General features: G+C 40.8%; 1 protein-coding gene across 1 annotated transcript in view; it reads left to right on the top strand.

The window, feature by feature from the left end:
- Positions 1-9,148: 9,148 nt before the first annotated feature.
- The window catches only part of PDGFRL (platelet derived growth factor receptor like), a 55,428-nt gene continuing 36,750 nt past the window's right edge, over positions 9,149-27,826 (top strand). Inside the window, exons 1-2 of the mRNA XM_079142766.1 lie at positions 9,149-9,398; positions 22,057-22,354. Of these exons, the coding sequence (XP_078998892.1) occupies positions 9,344-9,398; positions 22,057-22,354 (353 nt within the window). The 5' untranslated portion in view covers positions 9,149-9,343. The remainder of the gene's footprint in view (positions 9,399-22,056; positions 22,355-27,826) is intronic.

Raw genomic sequence — 27,826 nt, 5'->3', positions numbered from 1 at the left:
AAAAAAAAAAAAAAAAAAAAAAAAAAATAGGGCAAAGGAGTAGAGGAGTAGGGGGATGTTTCTGTGACTACTAAGTAGTCATAGAAAATTACCATCAATAGTTAAAATTAATAATGAATACACATAAAACAATTCACAACAATGGAAATCATCGTATTGGAAGGGCTGAAATTTTATTGTGACCTTTGATAACCTGGAGGTATTTCTGATATTGCTGCTTTTTATCCATCCAGTGCACATTATATACCAATTCATGCTTCTAAGGAAAATTTAAAAGAATAGGTCTTTATGGACCTAAGCCAACAGATGCAGCTGGTCCTCCACGGCTGGCTCACATTCAGTTCTCCCACTCCTCCATTCTCAATTTTTACTTATTCCTTCTGCTTCTCTCTCTCCTCTCCAACTGTCCATCTGTTAAGCCAGTGCAAGGAGCCACTGCAGGAAAAGGTAACAATGCTTAGGCATTCAAGTAGTACTGTGCCCTCCCAACTGTGACAGTGGCTCCCTGGCTACTTTTTAAAAGATATTCTGTGCTTTCACCTTCCATTCTTCCCATATAAGGAAGTAGCTGGTTCTGGAGAGGTGTGGATCCCCTGGTTGTTCCATTCCTTAGCCACTTTTGCTTCATGGGTTTAGGGAATCAGAGGATAATAAACACTAAAGTCTAATCCCAGCAGCTCGGGAGGCAAAGGCAGGAAGATTGCAAGTTCAAAGCCAGCCTCAGCAACTTAGTGAAGCCCTAAACAATTAAGCAAGACCCTGCCTGTCTCAAAATAAAAAAAACACAAAAGACCTGTGGATGTGGCTCAGTGGTTGAGCATCCCTGGGTTCAAGACCTAGTACAAAAAAACAAAACACATACATACACACACACACACACACACACACAAAAAAAAAACCCCAAGAGATAAGTTGAAAACTATTTAGAGTAACAAGAAGGTTCATTAAGGTGACTAGATATAAGCAAAACAAGCAAAAATTAATGACTGTAGGGAACCAGGCTTAAAGTTGTATTTGATTTAGAGCTGCAAGATATTGCCTATTTTAATTAGCTAACATTACACATATTACAGAAAAAAATGGAAAAGATCAATACAGAGATTCTAATAATAAAAATTTCACCCCAGAAACAAAATACATGGGATTTTATAGTAAAATAAAACCCATTAAAATATAGCTTTGGCAGTTTTATTTTTCAAATTCAAAGTCATCTTGATCTGTGTGTCATTTAAGGGTCATAAGCCTGTGAGTAAGAAGGTACATGTCTTGGAAAACCCCTACGTTTCTTGGAACCCTGCTCCCATTCTAACGTGGACTGCTCTATTAGTTTCCTAGGACTGCCATTACAAAGTACCACAAACTGAGTGACTTAAACAACAGAAAGATATTTTCTCACAGTTATGGAGATTGACAAACTAATTCTAAATTCATCTAGAAGAGAAAATGTACAAGGATCATCAACAGGAGGAAAATGATGAAGGGCATCCCTGGCCCACACAAAGAATAAAATCTATTACACATCAATAGCAATGGACACAGTGTGGTATTTTCATAGGCACAGACAAAGATATCAATAGAATAAAATAAAACAAAACAGATCTATGTACATATGTATTTAATACATACTAAAGGCCAACTCAAAAAAAGGGAAAAGGACCAAATGGTGAAATAATGACCATCCAACCAAAAACATAAAACTAAACATCTAACCTGTCATACCAATGATAAATCTTAGGTAGGTTTAAAAAGTACACATAAACAACAAAATTACAGAAGTTCTAGGGAAAAATATCCTGATGCATTTGATAATTAGAGGCAGAAGAGACATAAAACCCAGAAGCCATGAAGGAAGTTATTGAAAAATGTAATTGTTTAAAAATTTGCTTTCATTTCTTGAAGAAAGGCATCATTAACAACACAAAAACAAAGAATGAAAAAGGTCTAAAATATGTAAAACATACAAAAGCTCAATAGCCAGTACATGTGTATAACTGTGTATATGTGTGTGTAACTATTATATAAAGCAATATTAAAAAGAACCCAATTTTCCAAAATAGGCAAATGCACATGACTAAAAAGCACACAATAAGATGCTCAACCTCAATAACAATACACAGAATGGGAACTGGAAGAACTCAGGGTGATTTTTGATCCTTTCAGATTATAAAAATTCAAAGAATGGTCACATCCAGTGTCAGAAGGGGTGTAAAGAAACAGGTTGGCACACACGCTTCTGAGGAAAGTAGAACTGGTTATAAATAGGGACAGCTTTATAGAAAGGAAAACTGGTAGTATTTATCAAAAATGTTAACTATCATGCACTTTGGCTAATAATTTCACTTCTAAGTGTCTATAGATATAATCATGGGTACCCAGAAGATGGGATAAGAATAGTTTGTGTGGTAGTTTTTACAAAAGATTTTTTTTAAAACAACCAAAGCATCTATAAAGAGGAGAAAATTAAATGAGAGTATGTCTTTACTATGAAATTATTTGTAGTTAATAATAAAAAGAAGGGTAACAGACATGAAAGGGTATTTTCATCATTTCATGTCATATAATTCTGTGGGGGTTTTCAATACTTTTGAATGAATGAATTAGGCAATGTTTTTTAAGTGTTCTTTTCTAGATAAAAGAAAATACAGCCGGAAGTGTTGGTGCATACCTATAATTCCCACAGCTTGGGAGACTGAGGCAGGAAGATCTCCAGTTCAGAGCCAGCCTCAACAACTTTGTGAGACTATAAGCAATCTAGTAAGACCCTGTCTCAAATAAAAAATAAAAAGGGCTGGGGATGGTGCTCAGTGGTTAAGCACCCCTGGGTTTCAATCCCTGGTGTGGAAGGAAGGAAGGAAGGAAGGAAGGAAGGAAGGAAGGAAGGAAGGAAGGAAGGAAGGAAGGAAGGAAGGAAGGAAGGAAGAAGGAAGGAAGGAAAAACAGGTGGAGAGACTGAGTGCAACTCTTCATTAAAACCAAAACTCTTCATAATGTGGCACATTTTTCCTCTCACCAGGTCTTATACTTCACCTACACCAAGAGTCAGCCAGTCAGCTTGCATCTTCTTAAGCAGGTACTTTGTAGCTTTGTGTTTCACCCAGCTTTTCTTTCACCAGGTATTGCTCTTTAAAAACAAGACAAAAAGATTTAACTAAAACTAGCAATACATTATGAATACAATAAATTAAATAAAATCATAATTCAGTTACAATACAATAAATTATAATAAAATTATAATTCAGTTATTTAACATAAAATAGAGAACGGAGGCAAATCCACTGAATTCATTTCCTGGCAAATGTACTATTTTTTAAAGAAAACATTTTTTCTGATTATTAAAAACAACTCCTGTTCACAGTAGAATACTCTGTGAATGCAGAAAAATACACATTTTAAAAGGACTCATGTAATCAGATGATTCAAAGACAACCATTATGAGTTTCATCCTGCTTTGTTGCTTTCTGATCAGCATTAAATGCATATACATCAAAACCATCTTTCCCACATGGATGGAATCATGCATATGTAGTGTTATGTCTGGCTTTTCCACTGAGTGTTGTAGAAGCAATAAAAATATCTGAGGTAAGAATCCAGGCAGTGGATTCAACCACACATATCAGTTTGATGCCCAGTTGCTTTCCCCACTTATGACTTTGTATGACCTGGGCAAGTTGTATGGGCAAGTTGCATGCATTCATAATGCCTCAGTTTTCTCATCTAAAATATTGTGATAACTCTCCTTGTGAGGATTCATATCAAAATAAAGGTTTGTAATGCATTAGGGAGTATGCTAAGAATTTCACATGTACAAATTCATTTAACTACACACTGAAAGGTTGGCTATAATTGGATAAGACATAAACAGCTTGTCACAGAACTGACACCACCCAACAAGTGCTTGCAATGTATTCATTGTCATCATTATTTGGTGAAGATTTTTCCATGTCTGCAACACATACAAACTAGCACTTACGTGGAGTTTCCTGTGTGTTGGGCACTTTTGGCACTGTTCTAGGAATTTTATACTTGTTCATTTATTTAATGTATTAAGTAATTTAATTCTCAAGTATGTGAGATAGGTATCATTACTTTCATTTTAGAGATGAGGAAACTGAGGCACAGAGAAAGTAAATTGCTCAAGTTCACACAATTACTAATTAGTAAATTCAAATCCAGTCTGTGGTCTGTGACCTGAAGTCTTAACACTATTCTATTCCCCTTGTATGTCAGCTTTACTGGGTAAAATTCACCCTAAATAAGAATGGGCAAAAGAATTGAACAAACACCTCACCCAAGAAGATATAAAGATGGCAAATAAGCATAAGAAAAAAGCTCAACATTATGTCACTAGCAAATTGTACATTAAAATAAGGGGATAACCATTAAGTGTTTTCCTTATTAGAATGGCCAAAATCTCAAACACTGACACCAAAAGCTGTTGAAGATGTGGAACAACCACTAGTGGTAATGCAAAATGGTACAGCCACTTCGGAAGACAGTTTGGCAGTTTGTTGAAAAACTAAATATACTCTTACCCTACGATCCAGCAATCATGCTTTCTACAATTTCTCTGTATTCCTGATTAACTTCAAGCTTTCAGCAGACTGTATGCCCAGGACATCCGGGGAGTCTCTGCATTCTTGCCCTCTGGTTTCTGTCTCAGTCCAAGTCTCCTGGAGTCATTTTTGCTTCTCTTGTGTCAGCCTCAGTCAAAAGCAGGCCTTTGGTGACTGGGCCTTAACCTATGCACCCATAGAGGAGGTTTTCTTGGGTCTTGGTTCCCCTCATTCTTGTGAATGATCAGCGAAGATTCGTGGGAGTGGATTTTGGGTTCTCCTCGTGTCCAGGGCTGATGGGGATCCTAAACTTTTAAGTCAGTTAGTCTTCATTCAGGTTTTAATTCATTAAAATTTCCAGCTGTTTTCTTCTCCTGGCTTCTTTTACTATGGCAGTACCTATGCCTTCCCACTCCTACAAAAGGTAGAGCAGAGTGTGTATTCCATGTCTCCACGGAATAGCTCGTGATTCTGTTCATCTGTTTGCCTTTTAAATTTTAAGTTCTCTGTTAACAAGTCTATGAGAATAACCACAAAGTACTCACCTCTGACTTCAGGAATTTAAGAGGAGCATGTTTACAGCCTGTCCTGTAGGTCAGGGGAACCCTGCTTAAGAAACTTCATTTGTAGGGACTTCAACAGCTCATTTTAACCGGCAGAATGAAAACTTAGACCCACAGATACAGAAGAAAAGGTCTCAATCGTAACTGACTACAAGTTTGACTTTGGGCATCCTTATCCAGAAATGGGAATAACAATAGTGCCTACTTCATAGGTCTTTTGAAAGGATCAACAATAAATGTATGGTAAGGATCTATGGATCTAACACTCTCCTTGAAACATAGTTAATTCCTAATAAATTATTACTTCATTTTCCAGGAACTGGTGGGGCAATGCCAACTTTTATAAAGATACTCTTCCTACTTTTGAACTCATAATTGATAGTGCAGGAGAACATTGTAAACGGATACACAAACGAATTCTGAATTTTGTCCTCAGTGCAATGGTGGAGGTATACATACCAGAGAAGTAACTAGGACAACTGGGAGGATGTGAGATTGAGTTAAATTTTGTAAGATTAGTGAGGCTGATAATTTTACGAAAAAATAGCGGAGGTGGGACAAAAGGGGGGCAGGCGGTCAAATAGAGGGTGGACTATTGGGTCTGAAGGAGCAGCAGGAGCAGTGGTTGGGGGTGCAGAAGGTGGGGGCAAGTACTATGAGGAGTGGGGGGCAGGATGGGAGTGAGCACAAAGGAGGAAGCTAGAGAGGCAAGCAAAGGCTAAGAACTCCAGATGATGCGCCTTGCTGGAATGCTGGGAAGGGTATAGGCAAAGTGAGTTTATTTGAAGATGGATCTATTTGCTGGGGAGATAACCCATTGAACCACAAGAAGGAGAGATGGAGAGATCAGCTAGGGGGCCGTAGCCACACTCTGAATGAGAAAGGATAGCAGGTCCAACCACAGAAGTGACAGTTGATGCCAATGGCAAAAGAGGGGTGGACTGAAGGCACCTGCAACAGGTAAAATGAGAGCAGGACCCAGCTAACCCATGGAGCAAGCAAGAAGGAAATCTAGACTGAAGCCCAGGTGCCAACATGGAAGGAGAGTGAAGCACCCATCTCACAGACTCAGTGAAAAGGGATCCCAGGGCTGGGGAAGCCAGGGCAGATCTAGATAAGCCTGCTCCCACTCCAGGAGTTTTTTGTTCAGAATCCTCCTCAGAAGGTGACTGTGGAGAACAGGCTGTGCCCTGCTCTGAGTTACTTACTCCATGATGTATAGAGCAGTAGTTCTCAAACCATGCTACACCTGAGTTACTCCACAACCTACTTCATTTTGAGCTTAAGTGCTGAACTGAACTATCTCTATACCTTGGTTGTACAACTAAACAACTACCATTTGCCTAGCACATCCATAAGGTACAAACTGATAAATAAATTAATCATGCTAATGAAAATGATTATCTGTGAACTTATCAAATTAATCAGAAGCCCATGAATGCATGGGCATTATCAAACTTATATCAGAAAAGCCAGACCCACAAGCTTATCAAACCTGCCGACCACTAAATGAAGCAAGTTCCTCACTTAAGTCTCCTCATTCAAAGAACACCCCACGACAGGACACAATAGCACCTGACCCTGTCACCCAGTCACTCATCAAGAGTTTTGCCCAGGAAAATTGCCACAGTGACAAACCTCCAATTTCCTGTCCCATCTAGCTTCAGCAGAGTACAGGTTCTCCTGCCCATGACAACCATGCATGACCCACTCCAAGCTGACACTTTGAATCTACTGCCTGACTGGACCTTGGCATAGAATAAGTTCCTGCGTTTTGACACCCTGAACATCTCATCTAACCATCTACAGTACCTACAGTGATTCACTGCATTTCTGCTCTCTGTCTTTCCTGTCAGTTTAGCCTCCTGAACCCCTGTGGCTTCCTTAACCTTTCTTAACCTTTCTGCTATAAATATACATATCATTGTGTGAAGTATGATGTGTGATTTCAGTGTTAAAGATATTAGAAATTAAGATTGGAAAAAAAAAGAACTCATGATTGCCCAGCTTATGACTACCAGGTGATTCACAAGTATTCAAAGACTGCCACCGATGAAAAGAGTATACCCTGTGAATTTATTGTTAGTCAATAAATTCTGACATTGGTCTATGTTAATGACAAAGCTCGCTCATGACAATGACGCACAGTTCTGCAGTGGTCTAAATACTTATCTCCAGGCTGGTGTCCACTCCTTCAAAGTGGCCATGATGGATGATGTCTTAGTCTTCATAACCATAATATCAAACACACAGTACACATGTTGAAACAGGAGTCTAGTTCCCTCCTTTTATGAATACAAGATCCCAGAAGGTTGGTTAAGTGAGTAGTGAGAGGAGTTGAAATCCTTGGCCATTTTTATTCCCAGACAACTGTTTTCTCCACGTCAATGCCAGTGGATGGCAAAGCTATGGCTACAGAATGTAGAATTCTTGGTTTTTACAGCATGAAGCAGTTGAAAAACACTTGTTTACCCTTTACTTCAGCACCTTTCACCTTGGGGGTGAGGGAGAAGTTCCCCTCCTCTTACTTCCAGTTCAGCAATCTCTGGTTGTAATATTTGGTGCTAAAGTCGCAGTAAGACTGGCTTCCCACTGAGTCCCTGCTTCTCACCCAGGAGATAAACACTGGAGCCCTCACACTGCAAACTGCTTTGATCTTGAGGGATGGCAAATTCGAGAACCTCTGACCTTTCTCTGCTGAGGGACACACAATGCCTAAGTCCTCTACCACACCACAGCCCCACTGTCTGCACCCCTGGACTGTCAGTTCAGTCATCTGTCCCACTTTACTTTTGCAATGAATCTGCCCTCTCATGTGATCAACCAAAGCTACTGGGCCAGTCTTGCTTTGTGCCTCGCCCAGGCCCCCTTGACCAGAAGGTGGTCAGTCCAAGAGGATGCTCTCCTCTGCCCTCCCTCCTCCCTCTACTCTCCAGATTCAAGCCATGAACCTCTGTGATTTCCCAACTCTCCTCCAGCCTGTACTGATCTCTGGGCTCCCTGAAATTCTCTAGTATTAACAGTAGGCATCATACAATTTAGCATTTAATTGTATTTCCACTTGTGTTACTTTTTCCTTATCATCTTAGTCATCTCCAAATGCTTCATGGTGAGGACACAGAAGGGTACATAGGAATATCTTTTAACATTTTTTTTTTTTTTTTTTTTTTTTTTTTTGGTTTGCTTTGCTTTGGTTTTCAAAGAAAGTCTCATTATGTTGTCCAGGCTGGTAGGGAACTTATGGGGGCCCAAAGACATCCTTCCCCTCAGCTTCCTGAGTACAGGAGACTACTGACACCAACAACACCTAGCTTTTGGGGGGGTTCTTAATGTACATTAGAGGGGGACTCAGTTACTAGAACTGAAGAGCCTACTTGGAGAAAATAAATCTTATGTTTATTAAAGAGCCCAGAGCACTGACAAAAGATGGGAGGAAAGTACTGATGCTGTTGCTTAGAATTTTTTTTTTTTTTTTAAGCAGGGTGAAGGGCACAGATCTTCCTAAACACCCCCATATAGTCTTATGTAGAGCAGTGGGGTTTCTGTATACAAGAGGAACAAGCAGTTCCTCCAAAACCTTGGTGGGACACTAGGGAAGGAGTTGGCCAAATGTGAACCCCTCTAATGGCACGCAGACCTACCTATTTGGCACCTCCCATCTGAGGTAGAGAGGGGGGGGGGGAGGGAGAGAGAGAGAGAGACCCCTTCTCGGATCAAACTTAGGGGAAAATTTTTACAGAGCACTAGGGTCCTGTCCTGTCTGAGCAGATGGAGCGCTGATGACATGTGCATAGTTGTAGTTGTGTGACTCCCTCCATATCCGCAGGCTTACACTAGACATCTAGAACTTGTAAACTTGGTAAAAACGCTGAGACTTGGAGAAAAATCAAGGGGTGGTTGCCATTGAGTTTTCACTCTTACTTAGATCTTCCTCCCAGAGCTCAGAAGTAGTACTGCTCTTCACCGCTCCGCCAGGGGGCGGGAGAGGTCACATTACACAGGGAATTTAAAAAAATTTAGAAAATCACCAACTTTCCCCCCAAATTGTGTTCCTCCTCATGAAACCAAATCCTCCAGCTGCTGCGTCCCAGCCGCCCGCCCCGTGCTGCTGAGGCTCCCGCCCGGAGGCGGCGCCCCTCGCCCGCCGCCTCCCCCTGCGAACCTGCCCTGCCCTGCCCTGCGCAGCCCGCAACGCCGCGCCACGGACCAGCAGCCCCAGCCCCGAAGATGAAGCTTTGGCTGCTGCTTGGTCTTCTCCTGGTGCTCGAAGTGCTGGAGGATGGTGAGTGACTCGGCTGGCTACGATCCGGTTTGTGCCGACCCCCCAGACCCCGTCGTGCTCCAGCCAACAATTCCTCTAACTTTTGGAGTCCGTGGCTCTGCTCCCACGACTCCCAGCCTGGTGCACCTGCCCCCTCGTAGGAGGGTCTCCTTTCTTCTGCTCTCCACCTCCCTTGCTCTCCTTCTGGGAAAGTGACAGTTACTTGGACCCTTTGGAGCCCATCAGGTCCACTTCAACCCTCTCGGAAGCCCTCGCTGGGCAAACGGAGCATCCCCAGCCAGAGCCTGGTCCATCCCCCGGTGTCAACGTGTCGGTCTGGGAGGTGGCGCGGGAGGGGTGGATCACTTCCATTTCCGCGCTGCCGTCGGACCTCAGCTACTTTGTGCGGGTGCCACCCAAGCAAGGCAATTGCTGATTCTTAAGCAAAATTGCACAAAATTCCAAGTGTCCTCCCCCTCTTCACCGCAGTCCTGGATTTGTTTTTGTATATCAGTTAGGGCTGCAAGATCTGCATAAGTCTTTGACCAAAAATTTTTGTGAAACCTTAAACCTAAACCCCACTTCTGTCACGTTGCTTATTTATCATGGAAAAAGGCAAAGAAAATGCATTTTTGTACCACTTACTGGGACTGTACATTCCTGCGCTTTTTAAAACATGTGCCTGCTTGTGGTCCATCATAACCACAGGATCAGGCTCTATTTTTATATGTGCTTTATGTGTGTATTATTGTTATAATTATAAACACATACACACATATGATATAGATCATATATATATCCTATTTGCGTAGTAGTGTTGTCAGCTGTTTAGTTTGCTTCTTTAATTGGTGTTATTTTTACAGTACATCTTTCATCTGGTTACATCCTGATATCCTCAAACCTCCCTTGAAATTCCTTGGCTACAGCCATGCATTTGCTTAGATTTGATTGGAAAGCAGCTTTTTGCTGTTATGCCACCTCACACTGGAGCTGACTCAACCCTGCTCGAATTTTAAACACTCCTCAATCCTGAACTGTTCTTTCTTTCCTATGAAACTATAATCATTTGAAAAAAGAAAAAAATTCTGGTTTGTGAAGTTCAGGGTGGTTTGTGGGACTTGAAGTTGAGCATGAGGATCCTTAAGCCTAGAGTCATACTTAATAAAGTGTAGGCAGAGTTCTGCTGGAGGAGCAGATGTTTACTCTGCCCAGAGAGAAGTTGGCATGAGTTCAGTTTGTAAAATCCAATATTAAAATGCTCCTGGCAGGTCCTTGTATGTTACTGCTGGAATAGAGGAAATACAGTATTTGGTATCATTTTTTTGAATAGGGAAGGAAATGACCAGACAAAATAATTTCAAACAGTCCATTCATTTTGTTTGTACCCTAGATGCCAGTCTCAGAGATTCAGGAGATGTCTTTGGCCACCATGTGCCCAGATCATTTGAATTGCTACCACATCTGCCTAAATTAATTAGCATCTGTTTAAACAAAATGTGAGTCATACAATGAGCATTATGAGACAGAGAAAGCGGAATACAGACTGAATATTTTTTAAGAAATAATGGATAAATTTTATGTGTGAAAATAGTGCTATGTTTTTGTTTTTTTAAGTACATATGTATGATTGACAGACTGGATTAAATGTTGAACACATACTTGGAAAAGTAAATTTGCTTTATTAAGTTATATAACAGTTTTCCTCGCCTATCCAGAATAATTTTTGTGTTTTTTATTTTATTTTATTTTTTTTATTTATTTATTTATTTATTTATTTATTTATTTATTTATTTTTCTGTTTTGAGTTGTGGAGCAGGTTCAGACCAGGACCAACCAATGAAAGTGGTACCGGAAGTCTTTTCAATGCCGGTCTCTGATTGGCAGATTGATCCCAATGCTGCCTGCTGCTGATCCCAAACTGCAGCACATAACTCTACTTGTCCCACAGCATTTCTGGTTTTTGAGATCACATCTGGGAGAGAGTATTCTACAAGGAAAAGGCTTCCTTGCAAGTGAGGGTCAACATTTGTCCTAACCTAACGTTTGCCAGGCCTAATTCTAACATGACTTACGTTTTCAGAAATATTATTTTTCTTCATGGGGTTGATGGATTTAGAGGGGCACATTATACCAGTAGTGTGAAAATGAGGCAGGAAAACTGAATAAATCGCCCAAGATCCCAATTATAGGTACTCATACTCAAATGAAGAGGACAGATGGTAAACAAGTAAAGACATAATTTCAGAAATTGATGAGTGGCATGAAGAATCATTAATGCAGGGTTTGCTATAACAAACAAGTTGACTGTCCTTTATCTGAAATGCTTGGGACCAGACATGTTTCAGATTTCAGATTTTGAAATTTGCATATACATAAGTGATTATAATAAGGATGGGACCTAAGTCTAAACACAAATTTCATTTGTTTCATATATGCCTTATGTACAATATTTTCAGTGCATCTGCATTTTGACTGTGGCATGTCACATGAAGGTGGGTATAGAATTTTTTTTTCTTTTTTGTTTGTTTGTTTGTTTGTTGTTTGGTACCAGAAATTAAACCCAGGGACACTTAACCACTGAACCACTGAGTCACATCCCCATCCCCTTTTTTAATATTTTATTTAGAGACACAGTCTCACTGAGTTGCTTAGGACCTTGCTAAGTTGCTGAGGTGGGCTTTGAACTCATAATCCTCCTTCCTCAGCCTCCCCAGCTACTGGGATTACAGGCATGTGCCACTGTACCCAGTGGGCATGGAATTTTCTACTTGTGATGTAATGTTGGTACTCAAAAACTTTTGGATTTTGGATGTTGGAGTTTTGGATTAGGGATGCTCAACCTGTACCGTAAACCAGGTAACTTGAAACAACAGAAGCTTATTCTCTTTCAGTTCTAGAGTCCAGCAATCCAAAATCAAAGTTTCAGCAGAGCCTTGTTGCTTCTGAAACTCTGGGAAGGATCCTTTTAAGTCTATTTCTGGTAGTGCCTGGCAATTCTTAGTACTCTGTGGCTTACCTCTGCATCACCCCAGTATAGCTTGATGCCACATTGCTGTCTTCTCTGGGTATGTCTCTGTCCTCATACAGTGTTCTCCTCTTTGTGTGTCTTTGCTCTTTTCATAAGGACATCAGTCATACTGGATGAGACCCTATGCTGTGACATCATCTTAACTTGACTGTTATAGTTTAGATGGGAGGTGATCCCCAAAATCACAAGTGAAACAATTTAAGATTTGGAGAAGATATGATTGGGCTATAGCCTTAACCTAATCAGTGAATTAATTCCCTGATGGGATTAACTGAATGGTAACTGGAGGCCAGTGAGGTATAGCCAGAGGAAGTGGTTCATTGGGGACTTGGCTATGGGGGATATATTGTATCTGGAGCATGGAGCCTCTCTCTTTCTGCTTTCTGATCACCATGTGAGCTGCTTCCCTCTGCCACACTCTTCAGCTGTGATGTTTTGCCTTACCTCGAGCCTAGAGGAATGGAGCTAGTCTTCTATGGACTAAGACCTCTGACAATGTAAGCCCTTAAATAAACTTTTCCTCCTTTAAAATTGTTCTAGATTGGTCTTTTAGTCCCAGCAGCAAAACAAGCTAAGTAAAACATTGATTACATCTGTAAACACCCTATTCCAAAAGAGGTCACATTCACAATTACCAGGGGTTAGGACTTCAACATGTGTTTTTGAGGAACATAATTCTACCAATAACCCAGGGTGAGACATGAGAGGTGTGTGAGTGTGTTGTTTGGATGGAAAATCGGAGGCCTGTCAAGGTGAGAAAGCAACCTCTGCAGATGTCGGAAAGAAGAGCCCTGCAGGTGCAGCAGCTTCCAGGTGGGTTTGTTCTGATGACCATAGTGGTTAAGGACCAGGAGATATGACAGGAGGTGGTAAAGCCTTGTAGCACATGGGAAGATTTAGTGCTTTCTTCTAAATTAGATGAAAGTCACTGGAAGGTCCTGAGTGGAGAAATGTCCATGATCTGATTTATATTTTCAGAGGTTAAGAGTTCTAGATAGAAGCCAGGAGCTTACTTATGAGGTGATTTAATAGTGTGGGTGAAATGTGGCTTGGCCCAGGATGATGGCAGAGGACAGAGGGAAGAGAGACTGGGGTCAGAATCTGTTTTGAAGTTAAAACCAAAAGCATTTGCTCCTGGTTTGGATGTGGCTTAGGGGAGAAAGAAAATGATTGAATGAGACTCAGAGGTTTTTGTCCTGAGCAACTGGTTCCACAGATTTGCCATTTACTGGTAAAGGGAATCATGGAGAAGGAGTAGGTCTGAGTCACTTTCAGAGTTCAGTTATGGCTGTGTTAAATCCGAGATGCTGGCTAGTTTTCTAAGCAGCAGTGCTGAGTAAGCCATGGGATATTCAGATCTGAGTTCAGAGGCAAGGTCAAGACTGGAGGAAGGGCATAAAAGCATAAAAGTGATGCCACAGCCCTTGGATGGTGTGAGGTCACTTGGAGAGTGAGTGTCACTAGAGAGAAGCTGCAAGGACCAAGTCCTGGGGACTGAGATGGAGCAGGAAAGGAAGAGGAGGAAGAGCGGCCGAGGAGACAGCAGAGTTGACAGAGGCACAATGACAGTACAATGCCCTGACAGCCAAGGGAATAAAGGTTTTTAAGAAGTGAATCATCTTCTGTGTTCTAATAGATATTCTTGAAAATGCCTCAAATCCCATCCAGAAGAAGTAATGAATCCTCTGTCATTTTATAAAAATGATACTTTAAAAAGTGGTGGGAAGGGTTTTGGAGAGAGGTTCTGGAAGGGAAAGGTCTCATCTTTCCACCTTTTTATCTCCTTAGTGTCATGTTTCTATATCTCACCTGGAATCTTAGAAAAGTATGTGTTCTTATGGAGTGTTTCGGGAAGAGTGGAAAAATGAGTGGATGTCTCAGTCTATACAACTAATAGGGAACATCTGAGTTGCTCCCAAGGGTTTATGGTGTGACTACTTGATGCTACCCTCAGGGATGGCTTTTCCCCTGAATTGCCCATCAGGGAGGAAAACAAACAGCTGTAGCTCTTTAATGTTAATGACTATATTTAGCACGTAATCCTCCTCTAAACAGCAATGATTCATTTAATGAATTTATTTGCTCCTCCAACACAAGCGTATGGAATTAGAGAGGTTAGTAGCCAGGTCAGATTTCATGAAGGCCTGAATGGAAATCTTCCATTGATGCTGAATAATCGCTACCCTTTTCCTGCTTGCTTCTTGCTCTGTAACATGTGGTCATTCACTGGGAGCGTCTGACCAGCGTCTCCTCACTTGTGGATGCTAATGTATGCCTTGGAAAAGTCATCTCCGGCCCCTGTGCTCTCAACCCCAGCATCAAGTTCTGTTTGGCTTGGAACTCCTTGTGAAGGGCTGGGCCCATCCAAGAATCCACTTAGACAATGGTGCTGTGCCTGAGATTTGTGCAAATAAAGTGGAATTGCAACAATATGCTCATCTCTCGGGTGGAGAGACACCAGAGAATGCTCTAAACTTGGAGACAAAGAATCTGGCTTTGTACTTACTACCTTCTTAATGTCCTGGAGTCACCTACTTGGCATCTGTTAATTAAAAAAAGAATAATATCTGCTTTGTCTCCACCACTAATTTATCATAAAGTCACATGAGACAACTACAAAGCAACCAATAGCATTTAGCTAGCACTTACTACGGATCAGACACTATTTTCAGCATTTTCAACGCACTAGCTCATTTAATTCTCACAACAATCCATGCAATAGTATTATTACCATATCATTCTCAATTTACGGGAGAGAAAGCTCAGACAGAGGGCAAATAACTTCCCAGGACCATGCAGTTAGTAGGTGACAAGCTGAGAACTGAAGCCAATAATGATATTTCATTGTCTATAAATTTTGCCACCTATTTCTCTATAAAACAAGCTATGCAATAGTTTAAAAAATGCAATAGCAATAGATTTTTACTTTTATTTACTTACAATATAAATTCTTATAAAGACTTTTGGGATATAACCAATTTATATAAGTAAGTCATATTCTTTTAAAAAATAGACATGGCTTTTGGCAGTTCCTCAATCCCAGTACTCTAGGTATCTGTGGGGCCACTAGGGTAGAATTGTGCATATGTGTGTGCTTGAACCCAGGGCCTCACATATGACTAAGCTCATGCTCTGCCACTGAGCTACATCTCCAACTCTCTTTAGGCTGGCTTCTTCAATTAAGTATCATTAACAACAAACTGTGGATTAATTCTGTGGCCAGGCAGCTGGACCAGTGATATATTTGGATCAGTTGGTGAGTCTATTTGGTCAAAAAGTCATATTATGTTGCAAATATAGTAGCAAATATTTGGATGCATAAAAATCTGTAGTCAGATATTCTGATGTTCCTGAGTAGCACAGACCCATAGGATCTGACAGTTCAGAAGTCAAAGACTAAATTCCATAGGATTTACAGAAGGTTATTGTCATTTCGTGATTTTTTTTTTTAATGTACTAGGGATTGAACCAAGAGGAACTTATATAACTGAGTCATATCCTCAGCCCTTTTTATTTTTTATTTGAGACAGGGTTTTGCTAAGTTGCTTCGGGCCTTGTTAAATTGCTGAGGCTGGCCTTGAACTTGCCTTAGCCTCCTGAATCACTGGGATTACAGGCATGCACCATTGTGCCTAGCTGGTTATGGTCATTTTGATCACTTGAATTCCTGTTTTATGATAAAGAAAACACTAAGTTAGACATTAGTCTAGAGGTCCATTAATCTCATCAGCATAGTGTGAGTGAATGTTTATGGGGCACAGATAACCTGGACATTATCATGGTAGGCTTTTATTTTTTATCTTTAGGGGAAATAAATATGACTGCTGGGGTCAGGATGTAGCTCAGTGGTAGAGTGCTTGCCTAGCATGTTCGAAGTCTTGGGTTCAATATCAGGTACCAAACCAAAAAAAAAAAAAAAAAAAAAAAAATGTGGCTTCTACCCTATTGCAAAGCTGAGGCTTCTGCTTTATAACTGATGTTGCTGAATTAATGTACTTCTGTTGGTCTGGTATGTTTCCACTAGTTACAGTGCTTCTCCTTCTAGGAAGCTGGGGAAACCTGTGCACATGGTCACTGTCCGTGCCATCATTAGAACCAGGGGTGAATAAATCATACATTCAGGGTCAGTGGGAGTCTGGGCAAACAACAGGCACTGGGGTCTCTGTCTTGGAGAACAGGATTCAAGGACACAGTTTTACTCCTTGGAAAATCTGAGAAAGCTCAGCAGGAACTATGACCCAGAAGAACTGGAATAGAGGAAGGAAAGGAAAGAAGAAGAAACTAAAGTCTAGGAGAGGAGACTGGTCCTGACTGGACCTGAGACCTCAGAAAACAGCAGAGTTCAGGGAGCAAGGCTTGCAAGGCAGTAAGTGTGCTAAGGACCGGATGTGGGATGAGCTGAGAGTTCCCAGGAGCAGGATTGGTTCCAGAGTCTGGTCCAGGCTGAACTGAATGGAGGCTAAATGGCTCCTTCTCATAGATCAAAAAGCAACCCTCTCTGGAAGCCAAATTTATTATTTCACAGTTCAGTCCAAATTAGTTGAGTTTTTTTTTTTTTTAATTTTTTTTGTTGTTGTTGTCAATGAATCTTTTATTTTATTTATTTATTTCTATGTGGTGCTAGGTATCAAACCCAGGGCCTCACACATGCCAGGCAAGTGCTGTACCACTGATCCACAACTCCAGCCCTAGTTGAGTTTTTTATTATGATTTTCTCCTGATTTATCATTTTTCCATTTTATACAAACAGCCTGCAGTTCCCTCAATTGGCTAAGGTATGTGTAGTCATTTATTGTAAATATATGTAAAGTGTCTGTCTCCACATAGTGAATTGAGTGCTTTGGAATGGGGGTCAGGAGATTTGAGTTCTACCGCATCATCTGCCAAACATCAGTTGAGTGATGTACAATTTACTTAACTTTTTAGTGCATCCTTTATTATTTTAATTTACAGCACAAGGACTTTACCTAATTGATTTCTAAGGTCCCATAAATTTGGATGTTTGTATAAATCTGTGGGCATATATCAAGGCACCCTTTGAATTTATGCAGACAGGTGGTCCAGCTGAAACTTAGGTGTGTATTTGCCTTTACATCCTTGGCAAGTGGACAACTGCACAGCTACAGGGGACTTCACTGAGGTTTCTGGAGCCCAGTGGCCTGCCAAGGGCAGGGCTGTGGGAGCAACCCTCCCTGAGACAGGTAATAAAGGGTGCATTGTCTGAAGAGAAGGCAAAAACAATAAGAAAGCCAACTTAAAGTAGGTCAGCTTTTTATTATCTGTATTTGCTGCCAACTCTCGACAATGTTGGTGATAAGATCCTCCTCCTCCAAAAATATTTCATTGGCTCAACTTTGAACCACTGCTACAGTTCATGTTGAGTTTTAATAACTTATCTGAAAGCTTTAAATTAGCAAGTGTTTAGTACTTATTCTTTAAGTAATAAATAACCTTGTAATAAATAAATAATCTTTAATAACCTTGTATTCTACATGGATTTTGGCAGCCCTTGACAAATTTAGAATCCACTTTACACTCTCATTTTGAAAGAGAGTTTGTGATGGTGCCGTCTTTGGAGTATACTTCTGGTGCTATTTGTGTCTCCAGTCTCATGAGACTCCAAGTCCCTGGCTTTACATGGTGAACTCGAACTGAACAATGAGAGCTCAGTGATGAATAAGACCAAAAGAAGACTTTGAATGAAATACAAGGAATAATATTTTTTTTTGTTTTATAAGGGCAAATTCAGTTCATATGTGAAATATTTTTCTGAATTTGAATATCTTTGAAGCTGAAATATATTCCTTTAAGGTTTTTTTTTAAACTAAAGAATGAAGAAAATAATGATTATTTATGATAATTACTGAAAACAGCTTTGACAATTAGAGAGTATTTTTCCCATTTTTTAATTGGTGCATTACAATTGGATGTAATAGCAACATATTTTTAGATGCATAAAATACAACAATATAATTTGGAAAATATCATTCCACAGTATTTCCCCATACCCCCACCCCTCTGCCTTTCCTCTACTGATTTCCCTTCAATTTTCATGCCCCCCCAACACCTTTCTTTTCCTTTATCCTCTCTAGCTTCCACATTTGAGAAAAAACTTACAACCCTTGACTTTTTGAGTTTGGTTTATTTTGCTTAACATAATGTTCTCAAGTTCTGTCCATTTTCTTGCAAATGACAGAATTTCATTCTTCTTTATGGCTGAGTAAGACTCCATTGTGTAAATGTACCGCATTTTCTTCATCTATTCATCCATTGATGGAACCAAGGCTGGTTCTATATTTTGGTTATTGTGAATTAAAGAACTCAATTCTTTCATAGTTGTGAGGTGATGGTGGTGCTGGGTTTCATAGACTGATCTTCACAAATTAATTTTATGGTTAGATTTCAAACATTGTAAAAGAGTGTAAAGTGAAAACTAAAGACTTTTTTTCCTACATTCTCCATTTTAGGAACAACCAGATTCCTTGCTTCCTCCTAAGAACTTCCTATGCACATATAAATAAATCACAGTGGAGGGTCCATTGCTGCCCTGCTCATAGGGAAAATCATGACTTGCGACAGTTCCACCTGTTCAGGGAAGTTAGTTTTTCCTTCATGGCTCCATCTGCAGACCCTGGGTCTGATTTCTTGTAGTTCTGGTTGCCATCATTTCTGAAAACTTGGTAGTATTTCATTTCCCTCCCATGGAATTAAATATGACTTGTTTGGGTCAATAACATGTGATATTGTAGATTGAAGCTTCAAGAGCTAGTAAACAATTTTCTACACACTCCATTTCCCTCTGCTTTGGTGCCTGGCAATGTTCTGGTGGCTGCTCTGTTAGCCTGGGTCCTGGTGTGAGAGACACATAGAGGAAGTCCTTATATAAGAACAACCTGTCCAGTCAACCCTTCATGGGTATGTACAATGAGAAAAATTGACCTTTTGTGATATATATTTTTGGTCTTTGTCTCCAGTTCTGAGCACAGATCTTCTAAAACCTTGTAGCTTCCTGAATGACAAGGATGAGAGAGTGCCTTTATTTTTTTAATTTCTAATAAGCCCCTTCAGTCATATTTGAGTTTAAGCTAATGAGGTGGCTTTTGGAGGGTGGGGTTGTTGCCAGAGGAACCAACCATGTTATTAGAGGATTGGAGCTTTTAGCCCCACTTCCTAAGCTCTGGAGAGGAGGAAGGACCTGCAGATGGAGCTCTATCACCAATGGCCAATTATTTAATCAGCCATGCCTACATAATGAAAACTTCATAAAAACGTAAGTGAAGGGTTTTGGAGAGCTTCATGGGCTAAACACATGAGGTGCTGGAGGATGGTGTGCCTGGAGAGGGCACATAAATAGATGTAAGGTCCCTCAGCAATGCCATATATACCTCTACTTTGGGCTGTTCATTTGTATCCTTTATAATAAATTGGAAAACATAAGCAAAGTGCTTCCCTGAGTTCTATGAATCATTGTAGCAAATTATCAAACATAAGGCGTGGGTCATGGGAACACCTGATTTGTAACCTAGTTGGCCAAAAGAACTAGAGACTCCAGACTTTAAAGTGGCATCTAACATGGGGGCAGTCTCCTGTGACTGGGCCCTTAACCTGTGCTTATAACAAGGAGTTAGGCTGTTCACTTGGGCCTGGAAGTGTCCCATGGGCAGCAAAAAGCAGGATTAAAAACTTGGCATCTGTCTCCTTTGCTCTGAGTCACCTTGGATTCAAGGAAGGATGGGTCTGATTGATAAGCATCTTGCATGAGTGCAAACTCCTCCTCAGACAACAGCAACCTTCTTATCTTAGAACAGGCCCCTCCTGACTAATCCTGAGATAATGTTCAACCAAACCATTGTTTGCCTAAGACTGCTTGACTGTGCATATCTCTAATTCTTTTTATCTATATAATCTGGAAGTTCATGTCAGTACCTCGGAAGACAGAACTGGAAATACTTGTCCCCTTTGTCTTCCCAGGATAGCTGTCCTAATTAAAGTTCCTTTCCTGCTTTTCACCATTACTTTTCCATTTGGTTTTTGGGGCGAGTGACTGAACCTGATTTGTTGGGATCTTCAGTGTCAGACCTCTGCCAGGAACATGGGGTCTGTGCTTCTCTGGGTAGATAGTACTAGAACTAAAGTAAATTATAAGACCCCCTAGTTATTAATATCAAGAGACTTGGATAATTGCTTGGTGGGGAAAACCTATACATTTGATGCCGAGATACTGTGAGTATAGAAATTTCCTATCACTTTGTTTTTTTGAGCCACTGAGATTGGGGGATGGGGTGTGTTGTTACTGCAGCATAATCTAGCCCATCCTAACTGCTCACTCATCCTGTTGGGAGTCTCACAAGTGCCTGGGACTGTTGAACAGCAGAATAGATGCTGGCGGTGGAGTTGGTGATGAAGCCACACTTGATGTGAGCTCATCCTCTCCCTGGCTCCTCTCCCATGTCCTTGGACCCTTACCCATTTCTCAGTCCCCCTCTTGGCACCAGTCTGCCTTCTTCCTTCCTTTCCACAGGATCAGTCTTATTTTACCTCTGGTAGAGGAAAATCTGTTTCCCCTTTTTAATGACTGCTTAGTATTACTGACTTTTTCTTCATGAATAATTGTCATTTCTGCTGCATTTGATTATAAGCAAAGCTGGAGGGACCACCTTAGTATACAGGAAAATGGTGGTCCAGTCACAGGCCTCTCCCTCCTTGAACCATGCAGTTGTCTCTTCCTCCTAGATTGGTGTTTTCCTTCTTGTTAAAATGATGGGGGCAGGCAGTTCAGCAGAAGTCCCTCCTCGTCTGCTGGACGCAATGCAAAGGTCCAACTCCTGGTCCAGGGTTGGGCAGGAATGAGTGAGGACGGCCATTTCTTGGAAAGGCTGACTGCTCTTTGAGTCTCAAGAAGGTGAGACATCTAGCCAGGCCTTGACGTAGTAAGGCCATCAGATCTGCCCCTTGCCTTAATGGTTTCAGTTACTCCTTGACCTGCTGTCACTACAGAGCTAGGTAGGAGCATAGAACTGTCTAGCTCAGGTGCAGTGCACAGATAGTCCAAACTCCAGGCCTTAGTGCAGGTGTCTTTCTTCCAGGCAAAATTTCTGGACCAAGTTCCCTGCTGTGGATTCCCATAGCAACCTACGTATGCTGCTGTCCAGCACTGACCAACAGCAGTATTCCTGGGTACTACTAGGGAAGGCTAGGAAGCTCCTCCTGCCAAACCAGATTTGGGGTTCTCTCTTTAGTCTGGGCCCCAATGTAGAAAGGGGGAGTGGGTGTAGAGGCCTCCTCTGGCCTGGAGGCTGGAAGAGCTGAGACTCCTCAAGGTCAGGAGTTAGTGCTTTATCTTGGGATTGTCTAATGCCTACTTTAAAATCCTACTTTAGAATCTTCTTAACCCCTTGGCAGCATTCCTGGTGTTCATTCTTCAAATCTGTGAAACATGAACCCTATTCTGACTCCTGCCGGTAACGCTATGGCTGCCATAACAAAATATACTGAGTGGCTTAAACAGCAAAAATTTATTTTCTCTCAGTCCTGGAGGCTGGAGACTCAAGATTCAAGAAGAGGGGTATTAAAAGATTATCCTTTCGGGATTTCGCGTACTCTGGGGATGTTACAATGCTAGCCCATTGCTCTCCCCTCCCGTTTGTACAGTTGCTGGCCAAGACCCTCCAAAGAACAAGCGTCCAAAAGAGCAAGGAGAGAACAGAATCAAACCTACCAACAAAAAGGTGAAACCAAAAATTCCTAAAATCAAAGACAGGGACTCAGCTGACTCAACACCAAAGACTCAGTCTATCATGATGCAAGTGATGGAAAAAGGTCGCTTCCAGAAACCTGCTGCTACCCTGAGTCTGATGGCAGGCCAAACAGTAGAGCTTCGATGTAAAGGAAATCAAATCGCATGGAGCTACCCTGCATATCTTGACACCTTTAAGGATTCCCGCCTCAGGTAAGCACTTCTTTCCCTTTTTTACATGCGTGGGGTCAAGGCTTCAGTTTGTTTCCTCATTCAATATTATGTTGTTTCTGGCATCTACCATTTCACCCTAATAGATTGTAAAAATGGAAACAGTGAGCAAAAGGCATAGATTTTATATCTCTGGATAGTTAAAAGAATTGTTGCAAATTCTACTGATATTGGTTGAAAGAATGCATAGAAATGGAGATTTAAGGAGCTCCTCAGAGAAAAATGTGTAGATTAGTGAAAATGTACTCAATGATTTATGTTGTTTTAAGTAATCATAGTGAAAAATGAAATGACCTAATGAGATTCCTATGGGTAAACTGACCAGCGAACAACTTGAACTGTTTTTAAACTTTTCTAATGCTTTTGATTAGTTTTACTTTTGTGAATGTAGGACTTTGCTGTGCACAGCTGCCTGAGCTAGTAAGAAGGCCAAAGAGAAGGCCAAAGAAGGCCAACATGAGACCTGTAGAAGCACGTACTTCAGGAGGCTCAGCTTCTTGTTCAGGGCAAGTAGTCCAGATGATGACTATGAGCTGGGTACAGTGATGCACGCCTGGAATCCCAGCAACTCAGGATGGCAAGTTCAAGGCCAGCCTCATCAACTTAGAGAGACCTTGTCAGAGAATAAAAAATTTAAAGGACTAGGGATGTAGTTCAGTTGTACAGTACCCCTGGGTTCAATCCCCAGTACCATGAACAACAAGAACAAAAAAGAGAATGAGGATGATAACTATGAAAAGGGTTTGGGCAAGTGGCCCAGTGGTAGAACATGCATAAGGCCCTGGGTTCCATTGCCAGGACCACAGCAAACAAAACTGCTGAGAAGACCTTCACAGAGTATTGGAAAGGAGCCCTCAGCATTGGCTGTGGGTCAAGGAGTGAGTTTGAGGTTAGAGTCCTGTGCATCTTTGGAGAAGTCTCATAAATCCTTTGGATCTTCATTTCCTCAGGCATAGAATGGAGGGGATGAAATCCAAGATCCTTTCCTGCCTTGTTTTCTATGATTTATGATGAGAAATACCGAGTATTATCTGGGGTGATAGGAATGGGAGGAAGAAAGAATGTAGAACACAGCCATTTCAAGCTCTGCTTGTTCATAACAGACACATATTTCTGCATAATTTCCTCCTCCACCAAAATTCAAGTTCGGGAGGACACCACCATCCTCTCAGTTGCTCAGCCAGAAAACTCGGTAGCATCCTTGCTTACTCCCTCACTCCCCATGTCCCCTCGCCAAGTTAGGTTAGCCTTCTTGAGACATAAACCTGTCCCTCACTCAGGTCCACCTGCCAAGTGAAGTTCACCAAGAAACATAAACCTGAGCTCTTTCCACCTCGTTTCATTCCTGTTTCTGCAAGAACTAAATCCACACCTGCTCTCTTAGCCACGCCCTGGGGCACCTTCTTAGCCACACCCAGGGGTGTCCTCCTCTGGTCCCCTTCTCCAGACGGTAAGTGCAATGCTAAACAAGGTAGAGCTGATCATGTCACTTCCTACCTAGCAAGTCTGTGGTTTCCACTGGGATCAAGTCCAGCCTAGCCAGAGCACTGAGACCCTCCTTAATCTCCACTTCTTCCTAGAGTCCCCTTTGATCGGCACATTGGTATTTCTGCTCTCCTGATCTGAGCTTTGGGGATCATCAAAAGTACCAGGCCCCTGGGTCTTTAAAAGAGTGCCACTTTTGTTGCCTGCAGTCCTCTTGGCGCCTTCTCACCTGGCTCCCTTCAGCCTTACCTTGGCTTTCTCAGCAAAGCCCCTGGCAGGACCCATGGTACTCGGTCCTCCTCCTTCCTGCCCTCTTCATTACTGCGCCTACTTTTTTAAAAATCTGCATTTTTTTTTACCGAAACTTTGAGTGCTAGGTATTTAGCTTTATCTATTTAATGACCAAATGACAATAACCTCCCACGCTCCCAATACATTTTCCCTTCTTTCTTATGCACGTGTGAACACACACACACCTCAGAGAATAAATTAAAATACATGCATCTATGTATCTACCCTCTTGTTTAAGACCTCTTTTGCATTTTTATTCTGACCCCACCCTTCAGCATCACTGATACAACACTTGAGTCTTTTATTTTTTATTTTATATTATTTTATATGTGGTACTGAGGATGGAATCCAGTGCCTCACACATGCAAGGTAAGCACTCTACCCCTGAGCCACAACCCCAGACCCTGGAGAGTCTTTCTTAAGGTTTGATTGGTTGTATGGTGAACAGAAAGTGAGAGAGTCAGTCAATCTTCCCCATTTCTCTCTCCATACTTAAAGAGTGTGTGTGTGTGTGTGTGTGTGTGTGTGTGTGTGTGTGTGTGTGTATGAGAGAGAGAGAGAGAGAGAGAGAGAGAGAGAGAGAGAGAGAGAGAGAGAGAATGAGAATATATGTATATCCTGCTTGGTACAAGTCTGGAGAGATTTACTACTACATATATTTGCTATACATGTGTTTGTGTATTAAAAAATACGTAACGCATATTCACCCTCTTAATATTGTGTGAGTGTGGTTCTGGGGATCAAACCTAGGGCATGGTAGGCAAGGGCTCTACCACTGAGCTACATTCCCAACCCCCTCTTAACAGTTTTTAATACAACAGACTTCTAGAATCTTTTCATCTTGCAGGACTGAGATTCTATGCCCACTGAACAATTGTTTTCTCTCTTCCCTATTTCAGTCCTTGAAATCACAATGCTGCTGTTTCTATGAGTGTGACTACATTAGATACGTCATAGAAGTGGAACCGCATAGTATTTGTCTCATTGTGATTGGCTTATTTCACTTAACCTAGTGCATCCAGGGTTCATCCACAGGATAGCATGACAGGATTCTTTCTTTTTTATTTTTTCTGGTGTTGGGGATTAAGCCCTGGCTTTGAGCTTACTAAGAATACACTTTACCACTGAGCTGCACCCTCCTTGTTTAAGATTGAATAATATTCTACTGTATGTATATTTTTAAACCCATTCATCCATGGATGGACATTTACGTTGCTTCCACATTTTAACTGTTCTGAACAAAGTTGCAGTGAATGAGTATACACATGTAGCATTGACAGCCTATCTCAATTCTTTTGTATTTATTTCCAGAAGTGAGATTTATCATATATATATTTTAAATGACTCAATTTACCAAAATCAGATTTATGTACTTCTTTGAAACCAGAATTGAAATAACTTACTCTGAACATTTAGTTTTTTAACTTATAAAATGTACCCTAAACCTAGAGGATTTGGTGCTTGAAGATTTTTAAGAGTACTTTCAAAGTTATATCTAAATTTTATGATAAAATATGTTAGAAAACATTCTTTTAAGTTTCTACTTTTTTTAAATTAATTTTTATTGTAAACAAATGGGATACATGTTGTTTCTGTTTGTACATGAAGTAAAGGCATACCATTTGTGTAATCATACATCTACACAGGGTAATGGTGTTTGATACATTCTGTTATTTTTTCCTCCCCCCCCACCCCTACCAACACTCTTTTCCCTCTATACAGTCCCTCCTTCCTCCATTCTTGCCCCCCTCCAACCCCCCATTATGTGTCATCATCAGCTTATCAGCGAGATCATACGTCCTTTAGTTTTTTGAGATTGGCTTATCTCACTTAGCATGACATTCTCCAATTTCATCCATTTGCCTGCAGATGCCATAATTTTATTATTCTTTATAGTTGAGTAATATTCCATTGTATATATATACCACAGTTTCTTTATCCATTCATCAATTGAAGGGCATCTAGGTTGGTTCCACAATCTGGCTATTGTGAATTGAGCAGCTATGAACATTGATGTGGCTGTATCTCTGTAGTATGCTGATTTTAAGTCCTTTGGGTATAGGCCAAGGAGTGGGATAGCTGGGTCAAATGGTGGTTCCATTCCAAGCTTTCTTAGGAATCTCCACACTGCTTTCCAGAGTGGCTGCACTAATCTGCAGCCCTACCAGCAATGTATGAGTGTACCTTTTCCCCACATCCTTGCCAACACCTACTGTTGCTTGTATTCTTGATGATCGCCATTCTAATTGGGGTGAGATGGAATCTTAGGGTAGTTTTGATTTGCATTTCTCTTTTTACTAGAGATGTTGAACATTTTTTCATATATCTATTGATTGCTTGTGGATCTTCTTCTGTGAAGTGTCTGTTCATTTCCTTAGCCCATTTATTGATCAGATTATTTGTATTCTTGGTGTAGAGTTTTTTGAGTTCTTTATATATTCTGGAAATTAGTGCTTTATCTGAAGTATGAGTGGCAAAGATTTTCTCCCACTCTGTAGGCTCTCTCTTCACATTACTGATAGTTTCCTTTGCTGAGAGAAAGCTTTTTAGTTTGAATCTATCCCAGTTATTGATTCTTGCTTTTATTTCTTGTGCTATGGGAGTCCTGTTAAGGAAGTCTGATCCTAAGCCAACATGTTGAAGATTTGGACCTACTTTTTCTTCTATAAGATGAAGGGTCTCTGGTCTGATTCCGAGGTCCTTGATCCATTTTGAGTTGCTTTTTGTGCAGGGTGAGAGATAGTGGTTTAGTTTCATTCTGTTGCATATGGATTTCCAGTTTTCCCAGCACCATCTGTTGAAGAGGCTATCTTTTCTCCATTGCATGTTTTTGGCACCTTTGTCTAATATGAGAAAATTGTATTTATTTGGGTTTGTGTCCATGTCCTCTATTAGGTACCATTGATCTTCCTGTCTATTTTGGTACCAATACCATGCTCTTTTTGTTACTATTGCTTTGTAGTACAGTTGAAGTTCTGGTATTGTGATACCCACTGCTTCACTCTTCCTGCTAAGGATTGCTTTAGCTATTCTGGGTTTTTTATTCTTCCAGATGAATTTCATGATTGCTTGCTCTATTTCTGTGAGGTACATTGGGATTTTAATTGGAATTGCATTGAATCTGTATAGCACTTTTGGTAGTATGGCCATTTTGACAATAGTAGTTCTGCCTATCCAAGAACATGGGAGATCTTTCTATCTTCTAAGGTTTTCTTCAATTTCTTTCTTCATTGTTCTGTAGTTCTCATTGTAGAGGTCTTTCGCCTCTTTTGTTAGATTGATGCCCAAGTATTTTATTTTTTTCGAGGCTATTTTGAATGTAATAGTTTTCCTAACTTCTCTTTCTGAAGATTCATCACTAATGTATAAAAAAGCATTAGATTTATGGGCATTGATCTTATATCCTGCTACTTGACCGAATTCACTTATGAGTTCTAAAAGTTTTCTGGTGGAATGTCCTGGTTCCTCTAAATATTTAATCCTGTCATCAGCAAATAGGGATAGTTTGAGTTCTTCTTTTCCTTTAATTTCCTTGGTCTGTCTAATTGTTCTGGCTAGAGTTTCAAGGACAATGTTGAATAGAAGTGGTAAAAGAGGGCATCCCTGCCTTGTTACAGTTTTTAGGGGGAATCCTTTCAGGTTTTCACCATTTAGAATGATATTGGCCATGGGCTTAGC

Source organism: Sciurus vulgaris (genome assembly GCF_902686455.1).
Source record: "Sciurus vulgaris genome assembly, chromosome: 5".
NCBI classification, from domain to species: Eukaryota; Metazoa; Chordata; class Mammalia; order Rodentia; family Sciuridae; genus Sciurus; species Sciurus vulgaris.
Note: the sequence above shows the minus strand (reverse complement) of the source record. Positions and strands in the feature narration are given on the sequence as shown.